General features: G+C 34.7%; 3 protein-coding genes and 1 pseudogene across 8 annotated transcripts; 2 read left to right on the top strand and 2 right to left on the bottom strand.

Annotated features, from left to right (window-relative positions):
- Positions 1-1,385: 1,385 nt before the first annotated feature.
- On the bottom strand, positions 1,386-2,859 carry AT5G35932 (annotated as a pseudogene). The gene is made up of 2 exons: positions 2,410-2,859; positions 1,386-2,335 (listed from the first exon to the last, which is right to left on the bottom strand).
- Positions 2,860-4,734: 1,875 nt separating this feature from the next.
- On the top strand, positions 4,735-13,186 carry AT5G35930 (AMP-dependent synthetase and ligase family protein). Of its 4 annotated transcripts, none has more exons than NM_001344122.1 (17): positions 4,735-5,244; positions 5,326-5,724; positions 6,292-6,488; positions 6,936-7,142; positions 7,462-8,181; positions 8,641-9,305; positions 9,535-9,610; positions 9,693-9,779; positions 9,937-9,980; positions 10,466-10,574; positions 10,716-10,775; positions 11,118-11,202; positions 11,279-11,343; positions 11,480-11,539; positions 11,629-11,673; positions 12,137-12,246; positions 12,340-13,154. In NM_001344122.1, the coding sequence occupies exons 1-17, from the start codon at positions 4,992-4,994 to the stop codon at positions 12,554-12,556; spliced, it is 3,399 nt and encodes a 1,132-aa protein (NP_001330867.1). In that variant the 5' UTR covers positions 4,735-4,991; the 3' UTR covers positions 12,557-13,154. The 4 variants fall into 4 exon arrangements, with proteins under 4 accessions (NP_001330867.1, NP_001330866.1, NP_198442.2 ...); NM_001344121.1 differs by having other exon boundaries at positions 4,958-5,244; positions 5,326-6,184; NM_122984.3 differs by having other exon boundaries at positions 5,002-5,244; positions 12,340-12,761.
- A 243-nt stretch (positions 13,187-13,429) lies between these two features.
- Positions 13,430-17,077, bottom strand: AT5G35926 (Protein with RNI-like/FBD-like domain; the record flags this gene model as incomplete). Of its 2 annotated transcripts, NM_001344117.1 has the most annotated exons (4): positions 13,430-14,515; positions 14,600-14,740; positions 14,853-15,491; positions 17,000-17,077. In NM_001344117.1, the coding sequence occupies 4 exons, from the start codon at positions 17,075-17,077 to the stop codon at positions 14,156-14,158; spliced, it is 1,218 nt and encodes a 405-aa protein (NP_001318678.1). In that variant the 3' UTR covers positions 13,430-14,155. The 2 variants fall into 2 exon arrangements, with proteins under 2 accessions (NP_001318678.1, NP_001332188.1); NM_001344118.1 differs by having other exon boundaries at positions 13,432-14,740.
- AT5G35927 (uncharacterized protein) lies at positions 13,580-14,065 on the top strand (the record flags this gene model as incomplete). The annotated part of the gene is made up of 2 exons (NM_001344119.1): positions 13,580-13,619; positions 13,819-14,065. Exon 2 carries the CDS (start codon positions 13,835-13,837, stop codon positions 14,063-14,065), a length of 231 nt encoding a protein of 76 aa, NP_001332187.1. The 5' UTR covers positions 13,580-13,619; positions 13,819-13,834.
- Positions 17,078-17,661: the final 584 nt, after the last annotated feature.

Genomic DNA, 17,661 nt, shown 5'->3' with positions numbered 1-17,661 from the left:
TTAATGTCAGTGTCATGACATTGTAAATAAGTTCAAATACATGATTTATTTATTTAAACAAAAAACGTTTAGTAAGAACAATATTTGTTTTAACAAAAAACTTTATTTTAAAATATTGTTAACAAATATGTTTATGCTAATTTTAAGGGATTGATTTGAAGTTTGTTTGGATTAAATTTGATTGATAATGTGGTTGACAATTTAAATCAAGAATTTATAGTAAAATTAATTATTTTAGAGAAAAGATTTAATGTTAATGGCATTGAGTTGTAAATAAGTCCAAATCCAGGATTTATTTGTTAAAATGGTTACAAAAATGTATATGTAGATATTATTTTTTTCGTTTAGTATTTGATTTTACACTTTTTTTACTAAGTAAAATGGCAATATTTTCTAAGATTTGGCAACTTTATGCCGTTGTTAACCTTTTTCTTAAAACTTCCTGTTTATTTCGTCGTGTATAAATTCTATCAAAAATTACTTAAGTGGCCATTTTATTTATTTTGTCATGTATGATGAATTCTATAAAACTTTGTTAGTAATGGCTATAATAGTATTAATAGTCCATTTCGATACCCGAGATCAGCTTTCAACAATGGCTATAATAATAACCCATTTTGATACCCGAAACCAGCTTTCAACAATGGCTATAATAATAACCCATTTCTTATGGTGAACAATTTGATTGATAATCATACAAATTCATGGGATATGGATTTGATAAATATTTTATGATGATAAAATGTATTGTTTTTAAAGATTACTTCATTTTTAGTTATTTGTATCATTTTGAATCTTACTCAATTTGACGATTACTTCATTTTTAATATTTGAAGAATGTAGTTACTTATGTTAGAGTCCTGGATTCTTTTACACCAAAAACAAAACAATGACGACACATCATCAATACAAGACACGTCTTAAAAGTTACTAATCTTTGCATATATTTACTAATTTACATGTCCTAACCGTCCATACCATAAATTAAATAAAAAGACTCAATCAAATAAGCAATGTATCCAAAATTCTCAAAGATTTATGGCAGCTCCGGTTCATCGAATATCATTTCCTGCTTAGGCCTTAAAACCACTTTGAGCGTTGAATCAAGTATCTGTACCCAAATTAGAGAAGCTACAAGCATGAAGGTTTTGTTATGAGTTTAAAAACAACAACAATAACAGACACCAAATCTTTCTATTTCATTATCAGTAGTGGCGGGGGTAGCACTTTACCATGGGGTCAATTGACACCCATGAATTTCTAAAATTTAGCTTATTTTATTTAGTCATTGATATATTGACCCCATTCAAAAATAAAATTTGACGCCCATCAAATCTTAATTTAAGAAAAAACCACTAAACAAATATTATATATCAAAACAAATTAGTACCAATAAATAAATAAAAATAAAATTATATGTTTTGATGATTTTGCTCTTATATTATAAAGAGAAACATATCTCATTTATCAACTTTTAAAACTATAGTAGATTTTTTTTCTTTACAATTGCATTCGTTGAAAGAAACATAGATGAAGACAATCTATAATTAGTAAAGCACATACAACATGTAAGAAAGTGATGAGATCAATAAGCATACCTGAACATCATCAAGACAATCAGACCAAAAATATTATGAAAGGAGCCTATAACATAATGGACATGAGGATGTAAAAATAAATAAAAATAAGTCCAGTTAAGTACCTGGGGATCAGAGTTACGGTCAAGACCACCTAACGGCCGTTCAAAATGAGTCCAATCTTGTCTGACCCTACCCTTTCTAAAGGGCTTTCGAAAGAAAGTAGGTTCTGCTCTACGTCTAGCATGCAGGAATCTTGAGGCTGTTTCTGAAGCAGGGTTACGGACGATTTTCTTGAAGAGGAACATAGAGGGTTGTGCTCTGCGTCTAGCATGTAGAAAACTTGACTCAACAAGTGTATTCCGGGCACTGACTTTCTTTAGTTGAGCTTTAAGCAACCCAATTTCATTTTCAAGAGAATCAACACGAGCAGCCAAATCTTGAGGAGGAGATGGAGGTAATTCAGGATTGAGCTGGGTGGACCTTCTACGTTTGACGGAGCCTTTAGGACAATTCAACAAAGGCCTTTTTTTCTTCTTCTTGTTGGAAAGAATCTTCGAAGGGGGAGGTACAGCTTTTTTAACCTTAACAATGTCAATGAGGTCTAAAGACATGACGCCACCAGGCCATTCACACTTTCCAAAAACATAACCTGTTTTTATCTTCTCTAACATATAAGACACCTTCTTGTCCCTGACTTCATCATCCCACTCATACAACCTGTCATCCCCCATTTCGATAAAAGACTCCACAGTTACCTGCAATACAATCGAAATTCTTGACGAAAGTTGGAAGCTACAAAATGGTGAAAACAATGAAAGTAGAATCATACATCTGGAGCTTGTTCAACTGCATGAACATCAGCCAGGAGACGGGATTGACGAGGAATCCAGGCGTTATCCCAGTCTAATATAACTGTATCGTCCAATGGGTCTGTAAGAGCGAGTGCCAGAGCCGGAATATTCCTATAGGCTAAGAGTTGTAAGGCAAGAGGGAAGCCACGCAACCGAAAAGACCTTCGTTGTAGGTGACCACGGAATGCTGCAAGGTCAGTTTCAAGATTAGACCCAACCGTCCTCGGAGGAATTAGGGATTTGATGGTTTTGTGAAATGACTCCCGGCCCCAGGGAAATTTAAGAAAAGAGTCAACGTCCTCCAACATTTGAACATACTTGTATGTAGGACGAGCGTTTTGTAGGGATGCAATTAGGACACCGTCGATTATAAGGAGGAGAGCAATCCGGAGTTGAATGTCACCAGAACTCTTGGGCAAGCAGAGAGAAATATCACATAAACTGGAGAGCCTTGTCTTCCCAATCTTTTGGAGCCAATAATCATCAGCCTCCTTTGGGATCTTTGGCTCGTAATCAGGATCGTAATCTTCAGAGAAATCCCCACAGGGGAGACCAGTTACAGAAGCGAACTCAGCAAGAGAGAAACGCAATGGGTGACCACCAAAAACTGTCCACATTTCATGCTTTTTTTTGTAACTAACTGCCGACAAACTAGGGCATGGATGAGTTTGCAGGACAGAGAACACCGTTGAACGGGAAAAGAAAACAGAGGACCAAAGGGAGAATCAAGTATTCGTTTGAACTCGTTCGTCCCTTCCATATGTTTCTTAATTAAACATATAAAGTCAAACTTTGAATATACATTAAGTCTAGCGTCTGGGTAACGGTCGGTTCCGTACAAACGCGGTGGCAAATCGTTATCCCAAAAATCTGGATCAAGAAACGCAGCCCTTCCTGTACAATTTAGAAACTTTTTCAGTTTAAAGAAGATGAAAACGACGGCGAATAGTTCCAAAACGAATCTAGGTTAAAAATCTTTACCTATTAATGTAGGGGGTGGGGGAACTATGTTTGGATCTTCAGTAATTTCGTTCATTTTTGGACAGAAATGGAGGGGGACCACGGTGGATTTGAGAGAAATAACCGATAAGAGGGGAGAGAATATGAATTTTACACGGGACGCGGCAATTGGATCAAGAAGGTTATGTTCAGGAGATGGTGGATAAGGGAAAATGAGTAAGGTGACTAGGACCGGTTAGGGTTGGTTTTGTTGGGACGACTGAACTTCACTCGAGGGCGAGACGGTAATTTTAAATAAGAAAAAGGTTGGGAGAAGATGAAAAAGTGTGTCAGTTTCGAAAAGTGTTATAAATGATTGAAATCTTAAATAAAGTGTCTTAAGATGCAAATATTTCCTTTTTCATAGTCCCAATTACATAATACAAAGAAAATGATTTAAATAAAAAACACTTGCACATTGAAAATAACAAAATATTTAAAAAAGTAACAACTCCTACATACATAAGTGAAAGCCCTTCTTTGGGCAATGAAGTGTATAATTAACACTGATAACCAAGATATAACATTTTTCACAGACTGCTCAAGATGGTGTCTTCCTCAACCGAATAGCCGACATTCTCAGTGTATTTAGAGGAATTGCATAGTGACAAGAATGAATTTACAAGTTTTTCTTTATCTTTAATTTTTTCTAGTGCAAATGTTAAAATAGATAATTTGACACGAAAAATTCGTGTTCAACCGCATCACATCACATATGTAAACAACATTCCTCAGAAATGATTTTTTTGAGATTTAATTAATATCGGATGACAAAAAAGAACACTTTATATTAATACCAAAGTGGCAAAATTATTCACCTTTGGTAATAAATTCAATTTCTACATTTCCACTATTATATTTTTTTTGAATTGTGTATATTTATTGAAATTTTTGACTCAATATAATTTTTTTATGGATTTAAAGGTCACTATAATTTTGTTTATCTGAAGGATATTGAATTATTTAATTTAACCTTATCCAAAACAACCAAATTCAAACTGATCCAAAGCAAACAGAATAGTTTAATTTGGTTTGGTTTAACCCAAACTGTTTTAATCTATAAATAATTGAATTAAATAAACATTATGATAACTCTAAAGTCAACCCATGTTTGATTTTCTTTTTAATAGAAATAAATTTTACTTAGTTTTTTTATATCTTAAATCTCTAATTCTTAACCATGATTCAACCAGTTATATAAACAAACTTGTCATCTTTCATTTTTGTTCCCTTATTGTACATATCTCCAAACGTTTTTTACATTTTCACTGTGCTAATTTTCTTTAATCACCAATATAAAACTTTCGATATAAACGTTTAGTAAAACAACTACGATTTCTAGATCTAAATAATAGTGAACGAAAACCAAATAAACCAAACCGAATTAACTCCAACCAAACTAAACAACACAAAATCAAACTAATTTCAGTTTGAATTTGGCTAGAGTTTTCATAAAACCAAATTAAACCGAACTAAACCGAATAAAAAAATAAGAACAAAGCTTCCGGTGAATTCAAAAAAAAAAAAAAAAAAACTCAGCTTTCACCGGAAAGCGGCGCAGATGAGTGAAAGAAACCGAGGCAAGCCGAAGAATTGCTGCATTTCTCATAAATTCGTTGATGCAGCCTCCAAAAACCCTCATCAAATCGCCGTGATTCAAGCTTCCGGCTTGACGGCGAGGAGCATTAGGTCGGAATCAGCTGCACCGCCTGTTTACGACGGAGACAAATGTTTCACGTTCGCAGAGCTTTCTTCATCCATTGATTCACTCACCTCTCGTCTCCATCGTATCCTCAGTAACGATGATTCTCAAGGTTACCCATTTAAGCTCTTATAAAATTCTTAAGTTCTGTGAGTATAAAAGCTCATAAAGTCTTAACCTTTTGACATTGCAGTGGCTGGTTCAGATGTTGTGTATATGCCAAAGGTAGTGGCTTTATATATGCCACCATCAGTTGAATATGTTATCAGTGTGTTCTCTGTTTTGAGGTGTGGAGAAGCTTTTTTACCTTTAGATCCATCATGGCCAAGAGAAAGGGTTTTGTCTCTTATTTCCTCTTCAAATATTTCTCTTGTTATTGCTTGTGGCTTGTCTTCTGTGGAATCGCATTGGCTTGTGGAAAGAAATGTTTGCCCTGTGTTATTGTTTTCAATGGATGAGAAATTGAGTGTGGAAACTGGTTGCTCAAGCTTTGTTTGGCCTTGCAAGAAAGAGAGGCAGAGAAAATTTTGTTATCTTATGTATACTTCAGGATCTACTGGGAAGCCTAAAGGAGTTTGTGGTACTGAGCAAGGTTAGGATGTGTTTTATTCATAAACTTGTTTCAGCTACTTCTACAATGAAAATAGATTGTTAGGTATGATGATCTTGAAATTTGAAGGTCTTATTAGTTCGAGAATGAGATTATTTATAGCATTTGGCGTTTATCTATAATATTTCACATGTTTGACGAAAGCAAACCGCTTTTCTTTGTGTAGATAGTAGATTCTAGATATAGCATGTAATGTTAGATTGTTATTTGTCATTTTTATAAACATGTTAGCTATAACTATCTGGAATTGCAGAATAACTTTGACCCTTTGCGATATTTGAGCATCTCGTTGGAATAAATATATAGAGCATATCTGTAGGTTGTCCCGTAGCTGTTTTCATATTTTGAATCTTCGCATTGATCGATTATTCTATAATTTATTTTCTATCCATTGTAAGTGACATGGTGTATTTTAGTGCAGGACACTAGTAAAAAGCTAATGGTAGGTAACTTTTTCTTAGCTAATGTAAATGAACTCATCTATTGTTTTTGTGTTTGCTCGTCTTCCAAGCAATGACATCTGATATTCCCTTCCCTTGTTCTCTGTAGGACTTTTAAATCGTTTCCTATGGATGCAAGAGCTCTATCCTGTTGTTGGAGAGCAGCGATTTGCTTTCAAGACTTCAGTTGGTTTTATTGATCATATACAGGAGTTTCTTGGTGCTATTCTTAGTTCCACCGCCTTAGTCATCCCTCCATTCACACTACTAAAAGAAAATATGATATCCATCATTGATTTTTTGGAGGTAAAATTTCTATAGTTTGAAAAGAAAAAACAACCAGTTTCTGTAGGTGTCATGCTGTTAAGATCCATGTAATATTTTCCTTATCAAAGTGTTTTGGTGGTTGCCAATATTTTTTTAGATGCTCTTTAGCCGTTTCTCGTTTCTCTGTTCCTAAATATCTATTTCAAAATCTGGAAATTGGTTTCAGCATCTTCACTAGGCTGCATATTGGGATCAATACGTAACTTATAGCAATAAACAATGTATAAAGTGCTATTGTATCATATCTTATCTTTGTTATGATAAATCCATTGGGTGCCATCTTTGTTTTTTTTTATCAAAAAATATAATGAATAGTTTTCTAGTTTCTTTATTTACCTTCAATCTACTTATGATCTATTTTCAAGAACAGCATATGAAGAATAGCATCTCATAACTTATCTTTGTTCTGTTTATCCATCTTGATAGGAGTATTCTATCAGTAGACTCCTAGCTGTCCCATCGATGATCAGAGCTATTCTTCCTACTTTACAACATCGTGGACACAACAATAAGCTTCAAAGTTGCCTGAAGCTGGTAGTTTTAAGTGGCGAACCCTTTCCCGTGAGCCTGTGGGATTCACTTCACAGCCTACTTCCTGAAACATGTTTTCTGAATCTATATGGGAGTACAGAGGTGCGAAAAATATGATAATTGTAATTTAGTCTTAGAAAATCTTCTTAAGCTGGTGTAATTGAAAAGTTCATAGCGGTGTCAGCTGGTTGCTACTGGCTTGGTTTTATGGGTTGAAAACATGTTGATAACTACAACCTGCTTTTGGTTTGGAAGATGTTGATACCTTGAAGACTTCTTAATTTCACTTATTTGATACTTAGGCATAGTCTAACTTGCTGTAGCTGGTCAGAGTTGTAATATATCCTCTCTATATTCTCTTAACTTATGCAGCACTTTGTTGAAATTGAAAGTGTATCGATTAGCCTTTTGTTTTGTTTAGGTATCAGGGGACTGCACTTATTTTGACTGCAGTGAGTTGCCAAGACTCTTGAAGACCGAAGAGATTGGTAGTGTTCCTATTGGCAAGTCAATTTCCAATTGCAAAGTTGTACTTTTGGGGGACGAAGATAAACCTTACGAAGGAGAAATTTGTGTTAGTGGTCTCTGTCTTTCACAAGGGTACATGCATTCCTCGATAGAGTCTGAAGGCTACGTGAAGCTACATAATAACTCACTCTGTAATCATTTAACAAATGATTGTGGAAGCCAGCTTTATTATAGAACTGGTGATTATGGAAGACAACTTTCTAGTGGTGATTTGATTTTTATTGGGAGAAGGGATCGAACTGTTAAACTCAATGGAAAACGCATGGCCCTTGAAGAGATTGAAACAACTCTAGAACTAAATCCAGATATTGCTGAAGCTGTTGTTCTACTTAGCAGAGATGAGACGGAGCTTGCTTCACTCAAGGCCTTTGTAGTACTGAACAAGGAAAGCAACTCCAGTGATGGTATCATATTTTCTATCAGAAATTGGATGGGTGGAAAACTTCCTCCGGTGATGATTCCTAACCATTTTGTTTTGGTGGAGAAACTGCCACTTACTTCAAGTGGAAAAGTTGATTATGAAGCACTAGCAAGGTTGAAATGTCCTACAACCGGTGCTCAAGATATGATGCAGAGCAATGGAACTAATAGTTTACTGCAAAATATTAAAAAGGTCAGACAATTTCCATGCTGTGCTTACACACGTTTTGTTTTTCTCCTTACGAGCCCTCTTTGGTATCTAATTGTTTCTTTCTCCCTAGACCATATATTAGGAAATGAAATCTTTGATAACCTTTTTTGGGTAACTTTTGGACGGTTGCCATTCTGGGTTGGAGTTATAGTTCGAACGGGAAACTAAAGTTGTGCAAAGTAATCTGATAATAAAGGTGCCGGTTTAGGGGTGTTTAAGGGTATTTTTCTCTCACAGAAAATAAAAGCAAATGCTATACTTGGTGGGAGACGAATATAAAATTCTTTGGAAACAGATTAACTTAGAAATTAGAATATCAGTATTTGGTTGAGTGATTATGCTTATGAAAAATGTTGAGAACATTGTTTGTATAGTTTTAATCTGCAGAATCTAATTGACTATAGAAGAGGAGTTATATGATTTCCTTAAATTTTGGTATAGGCTGTCTGTGATGCATTACTGGTCAAAGAAGTTTCAGACGATGATGATTTCTTTGCGATTGGGGGAGACTCTTTAGCCGCAGCGCATCTTTCTCATAGTCTTGGTATTGATATGAGATTGATTTACCAATTTCGAAGTCCATCTAGGCTTTTGATCTATCTGTCAGAGAAAGAAGGGAAGTTAAGAGAAGATATGCAACACAACACCACTCAGAAACTAGACCACAAGATAGAGAGTCAGAATGGTAATGGGTTGGTTAGTAGAACTGTTCCACTTCATTCTGGTGTTACATCAGGCCCAACACCTTCAAAATTGCAGTGTGAGAAGAATAATTCCCCAAAGCGATTGAAAATTGATTACGAAAAGTTTTCTCCCAAAAGAATGAAAGAAAATAAATTATGGGATTCAGGATTTTCTCAAATACAATGTGCATTTAGTCGTTGCAATAAGGTACATTCTCCAGAGTCATGTAGTAATGAAGAGGCAAACCGAGAATACTGGTCGTTGGAGATTCCAAGGAACCAAATGGTCTCTATGCAAGAGATATGGAAAGTTCATATGGAGTCATGTGTAGATGCCTCCCCCCTAGTTGTGTTGAAGGATTCGAAAACTTATCTATTCATTGGGTCTCACTCACGTAAATTTTCGTGCATTGACGCCAAAAGGTATGCATCTTTATAATCTGATGTATCATATGTTGAGAGGTGTAATATATCATAGTCAAAGTGGTGCATCATCATTCTGGCTAAATTAAATCACTATTTAGCGTATCAGGTTTTATGTTAGGTTGGATTTGGATCTAAAATGAAATGAGAGGATTTAAATGTTAGGTTTAAATTTCTTACATATTAGGCTGGATTTCTAACAAATGATACACTTTCTTGTGTTAATTAGTGGTTCTATGTATTGGGAGACCATTCTAGAGGGAAGGATCGAAGGTTCAGCCATGGTAGTTGGTGATTTTAGTCAGGTTAGTTTTCTCATCAACTTGTGTAGATCACTATATTCTTTCTAGTCTACTTGAACAGTTTTGGGGACATCTCCAATGCTAGGTCGTTATTGGATGCTACAAAGGAAAATTATATTTCTTAGATTTCTCAACGGGAAGCTTATGTTGGAAATTTCAAGCATGTGGTGAGGTATGATCTGAAGGAAAATTAATCAATCATAGCTTTGTACTTTGTTTGTCTACCTCAATGCCACTTAAATTTCTGTGTCATATATTTTCTCATTCCTAGAAATTGTTCTCAGATGGCTAGCTGACTTGAGACAATTTGTTTTCTTTTTCGGATGAAGATAAAGTGCCAGCCTGTGGTGGATACATCTTCGCAACTGATATGGTAAGATAACGATGACTTTCTCTGTTATCATATCTAGCCAAGTCATTGTACTGAGTTGAAGAGGAGTGGTTCTGTGATCATAGTCATAATTTTTGTGCCACATGTTAAATTCCTTTCCAATGTTGCTTTTGTCTGAGTGGACCTTACATCCATATTTTCATAGGTACCAATGCTTGATTATATGGTTTTCTTTACATTGAACTGATGATAGTCTATTTGTTTTCATAGATAATACACATTAGGTCTTGAAAAATTATTATGACAACCAATTCGAACTGGGTCTATGAAGGGTTTTTCGCCAAGTTATAATTCATAGCAACTGACAAAGAAGTTTGAAGAGGTATTTAGGAGCAGTGACTATAGTAAAATAAGGAGGATACTTTTTTAGCTCCATGTGTTTCTTTTTCATTCTGTAGATTAGATTTTGCATAAAGTTCTTGTAAAGTCCACCAATCATTAAGCTTAATTTTGCCTCATTCACGCAGGTGCGGATCACATGACCACACTCTTTATGCCCTTGACTATAGGAGTCAATGCTGTGTTTATAAGCTGCAATGTGGTGGGAGCATATTTGCTTCGCCTGCAATTGATGAGGTGCAGACTTTAACTACTCTATCCAAGTGGTTAGGCATAGTTGCTTGTCCACAGCTTAACAATGTCATCTGTGGTCAAAGATTTTGTTGGTTATTGCAGTTCTCTTCACATCACCTGATTTATCTTTGATGCTTCACCCAGGGTCATAGTTCACTTTACGTGGCCTCTACCAGTGGTCGCGTGATAGCTGTATCAATAAAGGTATGGGCCTTTTATCCATACTCTTAACACCCTATGTGTTGTTGCTTGTATACCTTTTGTATACCGTTTGTTGCCTCACTTTTTGCATTCCAGTAAGTCGTCATGATAAGAATAGGTCAGTTGTCGAAAATGAATTTGTGTGCTCTACACAAATGAAGCAGAATAGTCCTTAGAAATAATGGTTACTACCAAAATTGGGTCCTGTATGCCTTACCCTATAGAGCTGTTTAACTTAACTGATCAGCATTACAGTTTTTCTTGGCTCCAGAGGAAGATTTGTTGTTGACTTCTTATAAAGTAATGACGGAGCCTTCTTTATTCGGGTTGATTTTGCAAATGCAGGATTCCCCATTCCACACCTTATGGCTATTTGAATTAGAGGCACCGATTTTTGGTTCCCTATGCATTACCCCATCAACTCAAAACGGTATTTTCTTCCTCTACTATTTTCTTTCCATTTCCTTGATTTTAGTATCATTGTTACTCTCTATTTTCTGTCACAGTTATTTGCTGCTTAGTTGATGGCCAAGTGATCGCAATGAGTCCGTCTGGAACTATTATTTGGAGGGTATGTGTATGAATTGATCCCAGTTCATTCAAATGATATCATAAAGTCCACATTGCGTTCCACATCTTTTGTTCCTGTCATTTTGTTTTGGCCATCTCACAGTGCTCAAACTAAGTCAGCGGTTACATTAATGCAGTATAGGACTGGTGGACCAATATTTGCTGGACCTTGCATGTCACATGTGCTTCCTTCTCAGGTGCCCTTGATTCCTGAGTACATCTGCAGTATATCCTTTTTGTGTAGAGATATCTCACTGAGGCTGACTACACGTCTATTTTTCTACAGGTGCTTGTGTGCTGTAGAAATGGATGTGTTTATTCCCTAGAACCGGTACTTTCTTATATCCCTTGGACATGGGTCTTGTATAGTTTATTTATTGCTGTCGACTTTTTTTTTTGTGCTAGGGGCTTTTGTTATTTTAGGACTGAAATCTGATGTGCAATAGACTTTATCATGTCACTGCATATTCTAAATTCATACATCTTCCTATGCATCTTCTAGGGAGTCCTTTCTGAAACACACCAGTTTAATAAGATTCTTCCGCGTTCATTGGCATATTGATTTCCGAGTTTATATTAGAAGGAATATACCCTTTTGGAATTAACAGCTTGTGGATGCACTAAAGATATACTTGAATCTGTAGCAAAATCAGTGGAATAAAGATATATTAGGTTGAGTTTTATTACTGCAAGGACATTGATAGGGACGTTCATGAGGATCAGTTGTTTTTGTGGTACTCGTCTCAAAACTTCAGTACCATGAGTCAAGACTTTTGTTTTGGAATTTATTTCAGGAATCTGGGTGTCTTGTGTGGGAAGACAATATTGGGGACCCGATCACAGCATCTGCATACATTGATGAGAATCTGCATTTTGAATCGCATGAACTGCTTGCATCAGACAGGTATTAACTGCAAGGGAAAAGCACATATGAATGTATTTAATTATCATGGATTTATGAAGGTACCTCCTCCTTCTGTTTCCATGTATTTTCCAGGTTGGTGACTGTATGCTCAAGCTCGGGAAGAGTTCATGTCCTTCGTGTGAGACCCTCCATTCTCAGCAGAGATTCACATGACTCAAAAGTAGGAGAAATCACGAGGATGGAGTTGCAGGCAGACATTTTCTCTTCACCAGTGATGATCGGTGGCCGGATATTTGTTGGCTGTCGTGACGACTATGTGCACTGCCTCTCTCTTGAGAGTTGCAGGTAGGATCACTCTTGTGAATCCGCCGCTTTGCTCCCTAATATCATCTCCTTGATTGATGTTCTCCAAGAAACTAACCAATGATTGAATCTTAAGAAGAAAATAGAAATTAAAACTTTTAAGTTTGTAGTTTGATCTATATTCCTCCAGAACAACAACGATCTTTGAAAAAAGAGAAATCATGATCTCTCTTGATATTAAATTCTTTCTAGATAAGCTGGATTGAGATTCCAAATCAAAGGATTGAGAATTTTAAATTGGGTTTAAACAAACGATGATTAAAACCCAAAAAACGAGATTAAAATTGAAACACATAGGCTTTATGAAATTGAAACTGGTACGAAGATCACGGTGATTATTGAAAAGGAAAAACATAAAAACGGTACTAATAACCTGATTTAAACGAACCGCTAGAAAAGATCCGGCCATAGTCACTAGAGAAGCTGACATATGCTAGAAAGTAGCCAGCCGATGGTGCTCACGGAGCCACTAACGCTGGAAGATAGCCAACCTAATTTAGCAGGGAGTAAACTGTTATGTATTAATTGAACATTGGTACTTTGGTTGGGTATGAAAAGTTGATTTTCCCAAAATAAGCTTTCCGATACCCAACGTTGTGTTGGTTATTATCTTTAGTGATACTTTATATGTATGTATAAGATTTATTTATTTCCTAAACGTTATGGAAAGTTAACTCTATCATATTTTTGTTAACGGAAATTTATTGATATGCTTAAAATGACCCAGTTAACGAAACTTAACTATTTTTTTATAAAATCAAACCAAACTTTAGGATTTTAATGACATTTCGAAAGTTCATGCTTTTCTGTGTATTTAAAAGTTTGCAATTTTTTTGACATTTGTTCCATTTTAATAACATCCATTTGTTAACTTTCTAGAATTTATTAAAATAAAATAAAAAGAGTTTTCTCTCTCTTCACTTTCTCAAATCTTTTAGAGAGAGAAAACTCTAAATCTTGTTCTTATCCTTTGCTAATAGGATTTTTTAGATTTTGTTCTATGTTTTAGCTTTCCGACTTCGTTCGGATCTATCTCCGACTTCTTGTCGGTTTATCTTCAAATCAACACTTAGATGTTGTTGAAGTATTTAATCATGGGGGTTTGACGGGTGTTTGTTAGTTGTGTACTTGATTCTTCGTCCAATTGTTGGTAAATCCACGCTTACCCATATTGGATTAAACTAAGCGATGGTTCACTTTGGTCGTTTGATTTCAAGTTGTTGCAGTTGATTCACTTGAAGTATGTAGATTTGGAGTCCCTGTCATGTTTGATAGTCTCTCTGAAGAGTGCTTCGATTCTGATCGGCTGAGGAAGAATTCTGGTGAGCAAAGCAAGTCCAGTCAATTACTTCTGATGTTCATAGCAAAATGCGATTGGTACAAGAAAGGCAACAAACGAGTGCTAATTTTCTTAGAAGGAAGAGAAGAGAGACAAACAAAAGATACCAACATTCTCAATCAAAAGGAAAAAAAAAACATTAAACCAAGTCAGTAAAGGAAAGAACAAAAGGCAGAAACAAGAGAATCTTGGATTGAGTTTAGCCTGAGACATTATCCATGGCTGAGATACCACAAGAAGAATCTTCTAAAGAAGAGTACCTCGTTTAGTCGAAGTAGATGACAAGCTAAGGTTCTTTGATTTTATTTGGACCTCACACTTGGCTGAAGCTACTCGAGGAAGCTTCTGCAGTTTCTTGAATACTTTCATCACATCTTCATCACAAGACACATCATCTTCATCATCATAGTCATCATGATCAACATCAAGACCATCCTCATCCTCATCCTCAAAAGTTTCACCAAACTTCAATATCTTTAGAACTTTCACAGGACTTGATGTTAAGCAAGTACGAACATTCTTCTTCTTTGCCCCCAAATCATTCTCATATTTGCACAAACATCCGTCCTTGTCCCCACATTTCTTTGTATACTTGTGATGCAATCCCTGAAACATAACAGAGTCAGTTTCATAATCAAATTGTATGCTTAAAAACGTTTCAACAGTTGATCTAAAGGCTGTGTAAAGTACTTCGAAGACCAATGTTTCTAGACTTGGATAACTCTTGAGTAGAGGTTGCAATGATTTCCATCCTACATATGGTGTAGTCTTAATAGTTAACTCGAGTAGATTGTCGAATACCGGTATTCTTTCTCGGCAGCAAGCAAGTACCTGACGCACAAACCAAATCAATTATAACATCACTCAATTGTGAATTATGAGTATTAAACTGAAGCACTTAATTATCAGAAACAAAATTAGTCAATAAAAAGATGGTACTAACCTCAAGAATGTCATTAGACAAGTAGAGGATCTTAACATTGTGTAGTCCCATGAGAAGCTTTGTTACATTAATCTTGTCTGGTTCAGCCTGATTCTTTCGAAGTCCTAGATTAGCTTCTACAAGCGAGTCAAATCTCACTTGTTTATACTTGTCCACAATAACATCAGAATATTCAAGGTACACCAAATTCGGATTATCAAACGACAATGACACTCCCTTTTTAATGTTCTCCTCATCATAGTCTTCATACTCATGAAATTTACCCTCATAGAAATCTTCAGAACGACAAAACTTTAGTCTCTTGAGGGTTGGGATAGACACTGTGACAGGGCAAACTTTATATCCCGAGGAATCAGCCCACATCAAATTGATCAGCACTAACTCTTCAAGCGCATGGCAGCCAGAAAGAAGCTTGTTAAACTTACTCGGTTCTATCTTGAAATAATCAAGGTGGAGGGTCTTAAGCTTGGGAAGAGAAACACCACGTTTCACATCAATGCTGACACCATCTTGAAACTGTATCTTGAGCCAAACCAATGCCTTGCTCTCAAAGATCTTAGAAGGGAGAGGATTAAAACTCGAGTTTTCACAACAATCACGAGACGAAGGAATGTATAGATCTAAAGCAAGCGGCTGATGCTTTTGATTCACGCAATCGATTTAGGTTTGTTCACGCTATTATCTATCCATCCACTCAATTATTGGCTTCATTTGGGCCTTGACAACACAATATTTTTCTTCTTCTTCATATTCATCAAAAATGAAATTGGGAACATAGTAAATGAATCTGCAACTTTTTATATGTTTTCTATTGTAACTTGATCTTTTTTTTTTTTTTTCACTAACTTGTGAAAAAATCTTCAAAGTTTTTTATCGCATCTTCTAAAGCATTTTTAAATATATTTGTTACATGTTAACTCATATAAATTAGAATTTGAATATTTCAGGTTTTAATTTAATATTACTATTAATTAAGTAAAAACTCGTGTTACGCTGCATGATATGTTTTGTAAATTAATTTTGTTTTAATATAAGTGTGATTGGTTTAAAACAAAGACTTTTAGGATTTATTATTTTGTATTTTCTCATATTTTAAATTTAGTAGTATTTTATTTTACTAATTCTAATCTTGGAACCCATTTCAATAGATTTCTATATCTATATGACAAAACACTTGTCCAAACAGCTTCATTACTTGTAAGAAAGCTAAGCCTATAACGAAACAAAGATCCAGGTAATAAGGTTATCATATCTTCCCCTCTGCTAATTCCTAATTTTTCTTTAACGAACTTAATTACAAAACCTAACCTAAAATTAAATTTAAAAACTGATACAAGTATTACAACTATTCAAAATAGATACACGAGAATTAGAAAGTAAAGACGGAAAGATCAAAGAGGAATTGACAAGTTTTTCAAGCTTTTTATTTTGTTTTCATTTCCAACAAGCTGAAATCATCCATTTAATCTGATGTGGCAGATATTAATTTGATGTGTAGTATTTGTAATGTTTTGATTGGTTTCTTGTTTTAAGGATGTGTCAGCTTCTCATCACATAAAAAGGTTGATGTGTCAAAGTTAGAGAAAGTTTATTTTAGTTTAATTGAACTGATATTTATTTTAGAAATTTATATAGTAACATATTTTTACAATATTTCTATGGAACTTTATTTGAAATATTTTACTTTAAACATCTTATAGGCGATTATCTCAATTTTTTCAGTAAGATATTGTTAACAATATAGTTGGTCGTCATTATTATTATTTTTCCAAGTTTTATCAAACAAATATCTTTACTAAAAACGTATTACATTTAGGAAATAAATCTTCTGAAAACCCTAGAATTCACAAAATATTGCTCCTCTTATATAAATATGCATCTCTCTGAATTCTATAACATAATCTATTTGCTCCGCCTCCTATTTTTTCCCTTACTTTTCAAAACAACCAAAGCACATGACGACAAGGTTCAAAGAAAGTCCTTAGTAATCTCGAGACGAGATATTCCGTGCTTTACTCAAAAAGGTAATAATCTCATATCATCGAACTCCTTCAATTTCTCATGTTGTTTTTGTTTCTCCGGTTGTAGATAGAAAGATGAACATGAAATTAGTTTCTGTGAAATTTTGGGATACCCAGATCTAGAACCGCATGATCCGTGAAACAGCTATCCGGATCTGCTGGATCCGTAAACCACCTATCTGGATCTGGATCCGTTAGATCCATAAAACAAATATCAAGATCTGGATCCACCAATATATGCAACTACCCATATCTGCAAAAAATAGATGAAAATTTTAAAATAATATTAACTATTATTTCAATAAATAAAAAGACTAACAGAAAATATCATATAAAATATTTAAATATCTGAATTTGGATCCATAAGCTTTGAACACCTATTTCCGGAATTGTATCGAAACTCAGATCCATGATATTTTTCATGTCCCATGTTATGGATAATCTTGCAAATTTCATTTTTCTATTGTATATAATATTTTTTGTTGAGCAATGTATTTAACATTTAAAAAAAAAATGTTTTGGGTATAATTGGTAGGGCATTAGAAGATGTATAAAGCCAACAAAAAAGCTACAACCCCTATTGTAGCTTTCTTATTTTTTCTCACAGCCAAAATAATAATTTTAAGTACAATTTTTTAGAGTACGATTTTATGGTATTTAGGTGGGATGTACAATTTTTTTTCCTCTTTCCACTTTTTTTTTTTTTTATTTAAAAAAAAAAAATATTATAGTTTTCATCCATATATATTATGAAAAAATTATTTTTGTGGATATAAGTAATCTTTAAA

Source organism: Arabidopsis thaliana, chromosome 5 (genome assembly GCF_000001735.4).
Source record: "Arabidopsis thaliana chromosome 5, partial sequence".
Taxonomy (NCBI): Eukaryota; Viridiplantae; Streptophyta; class Magnoliopsida; order Brassicales; family Brassicaceae; genus Arabidopsis; species Arabidopsis thaliana.
The sequence above is the reverse complement of the archived record's forward strand: the minus strand, read 5'-3'. Positions and strand labels throughout refer to the sequence as shown.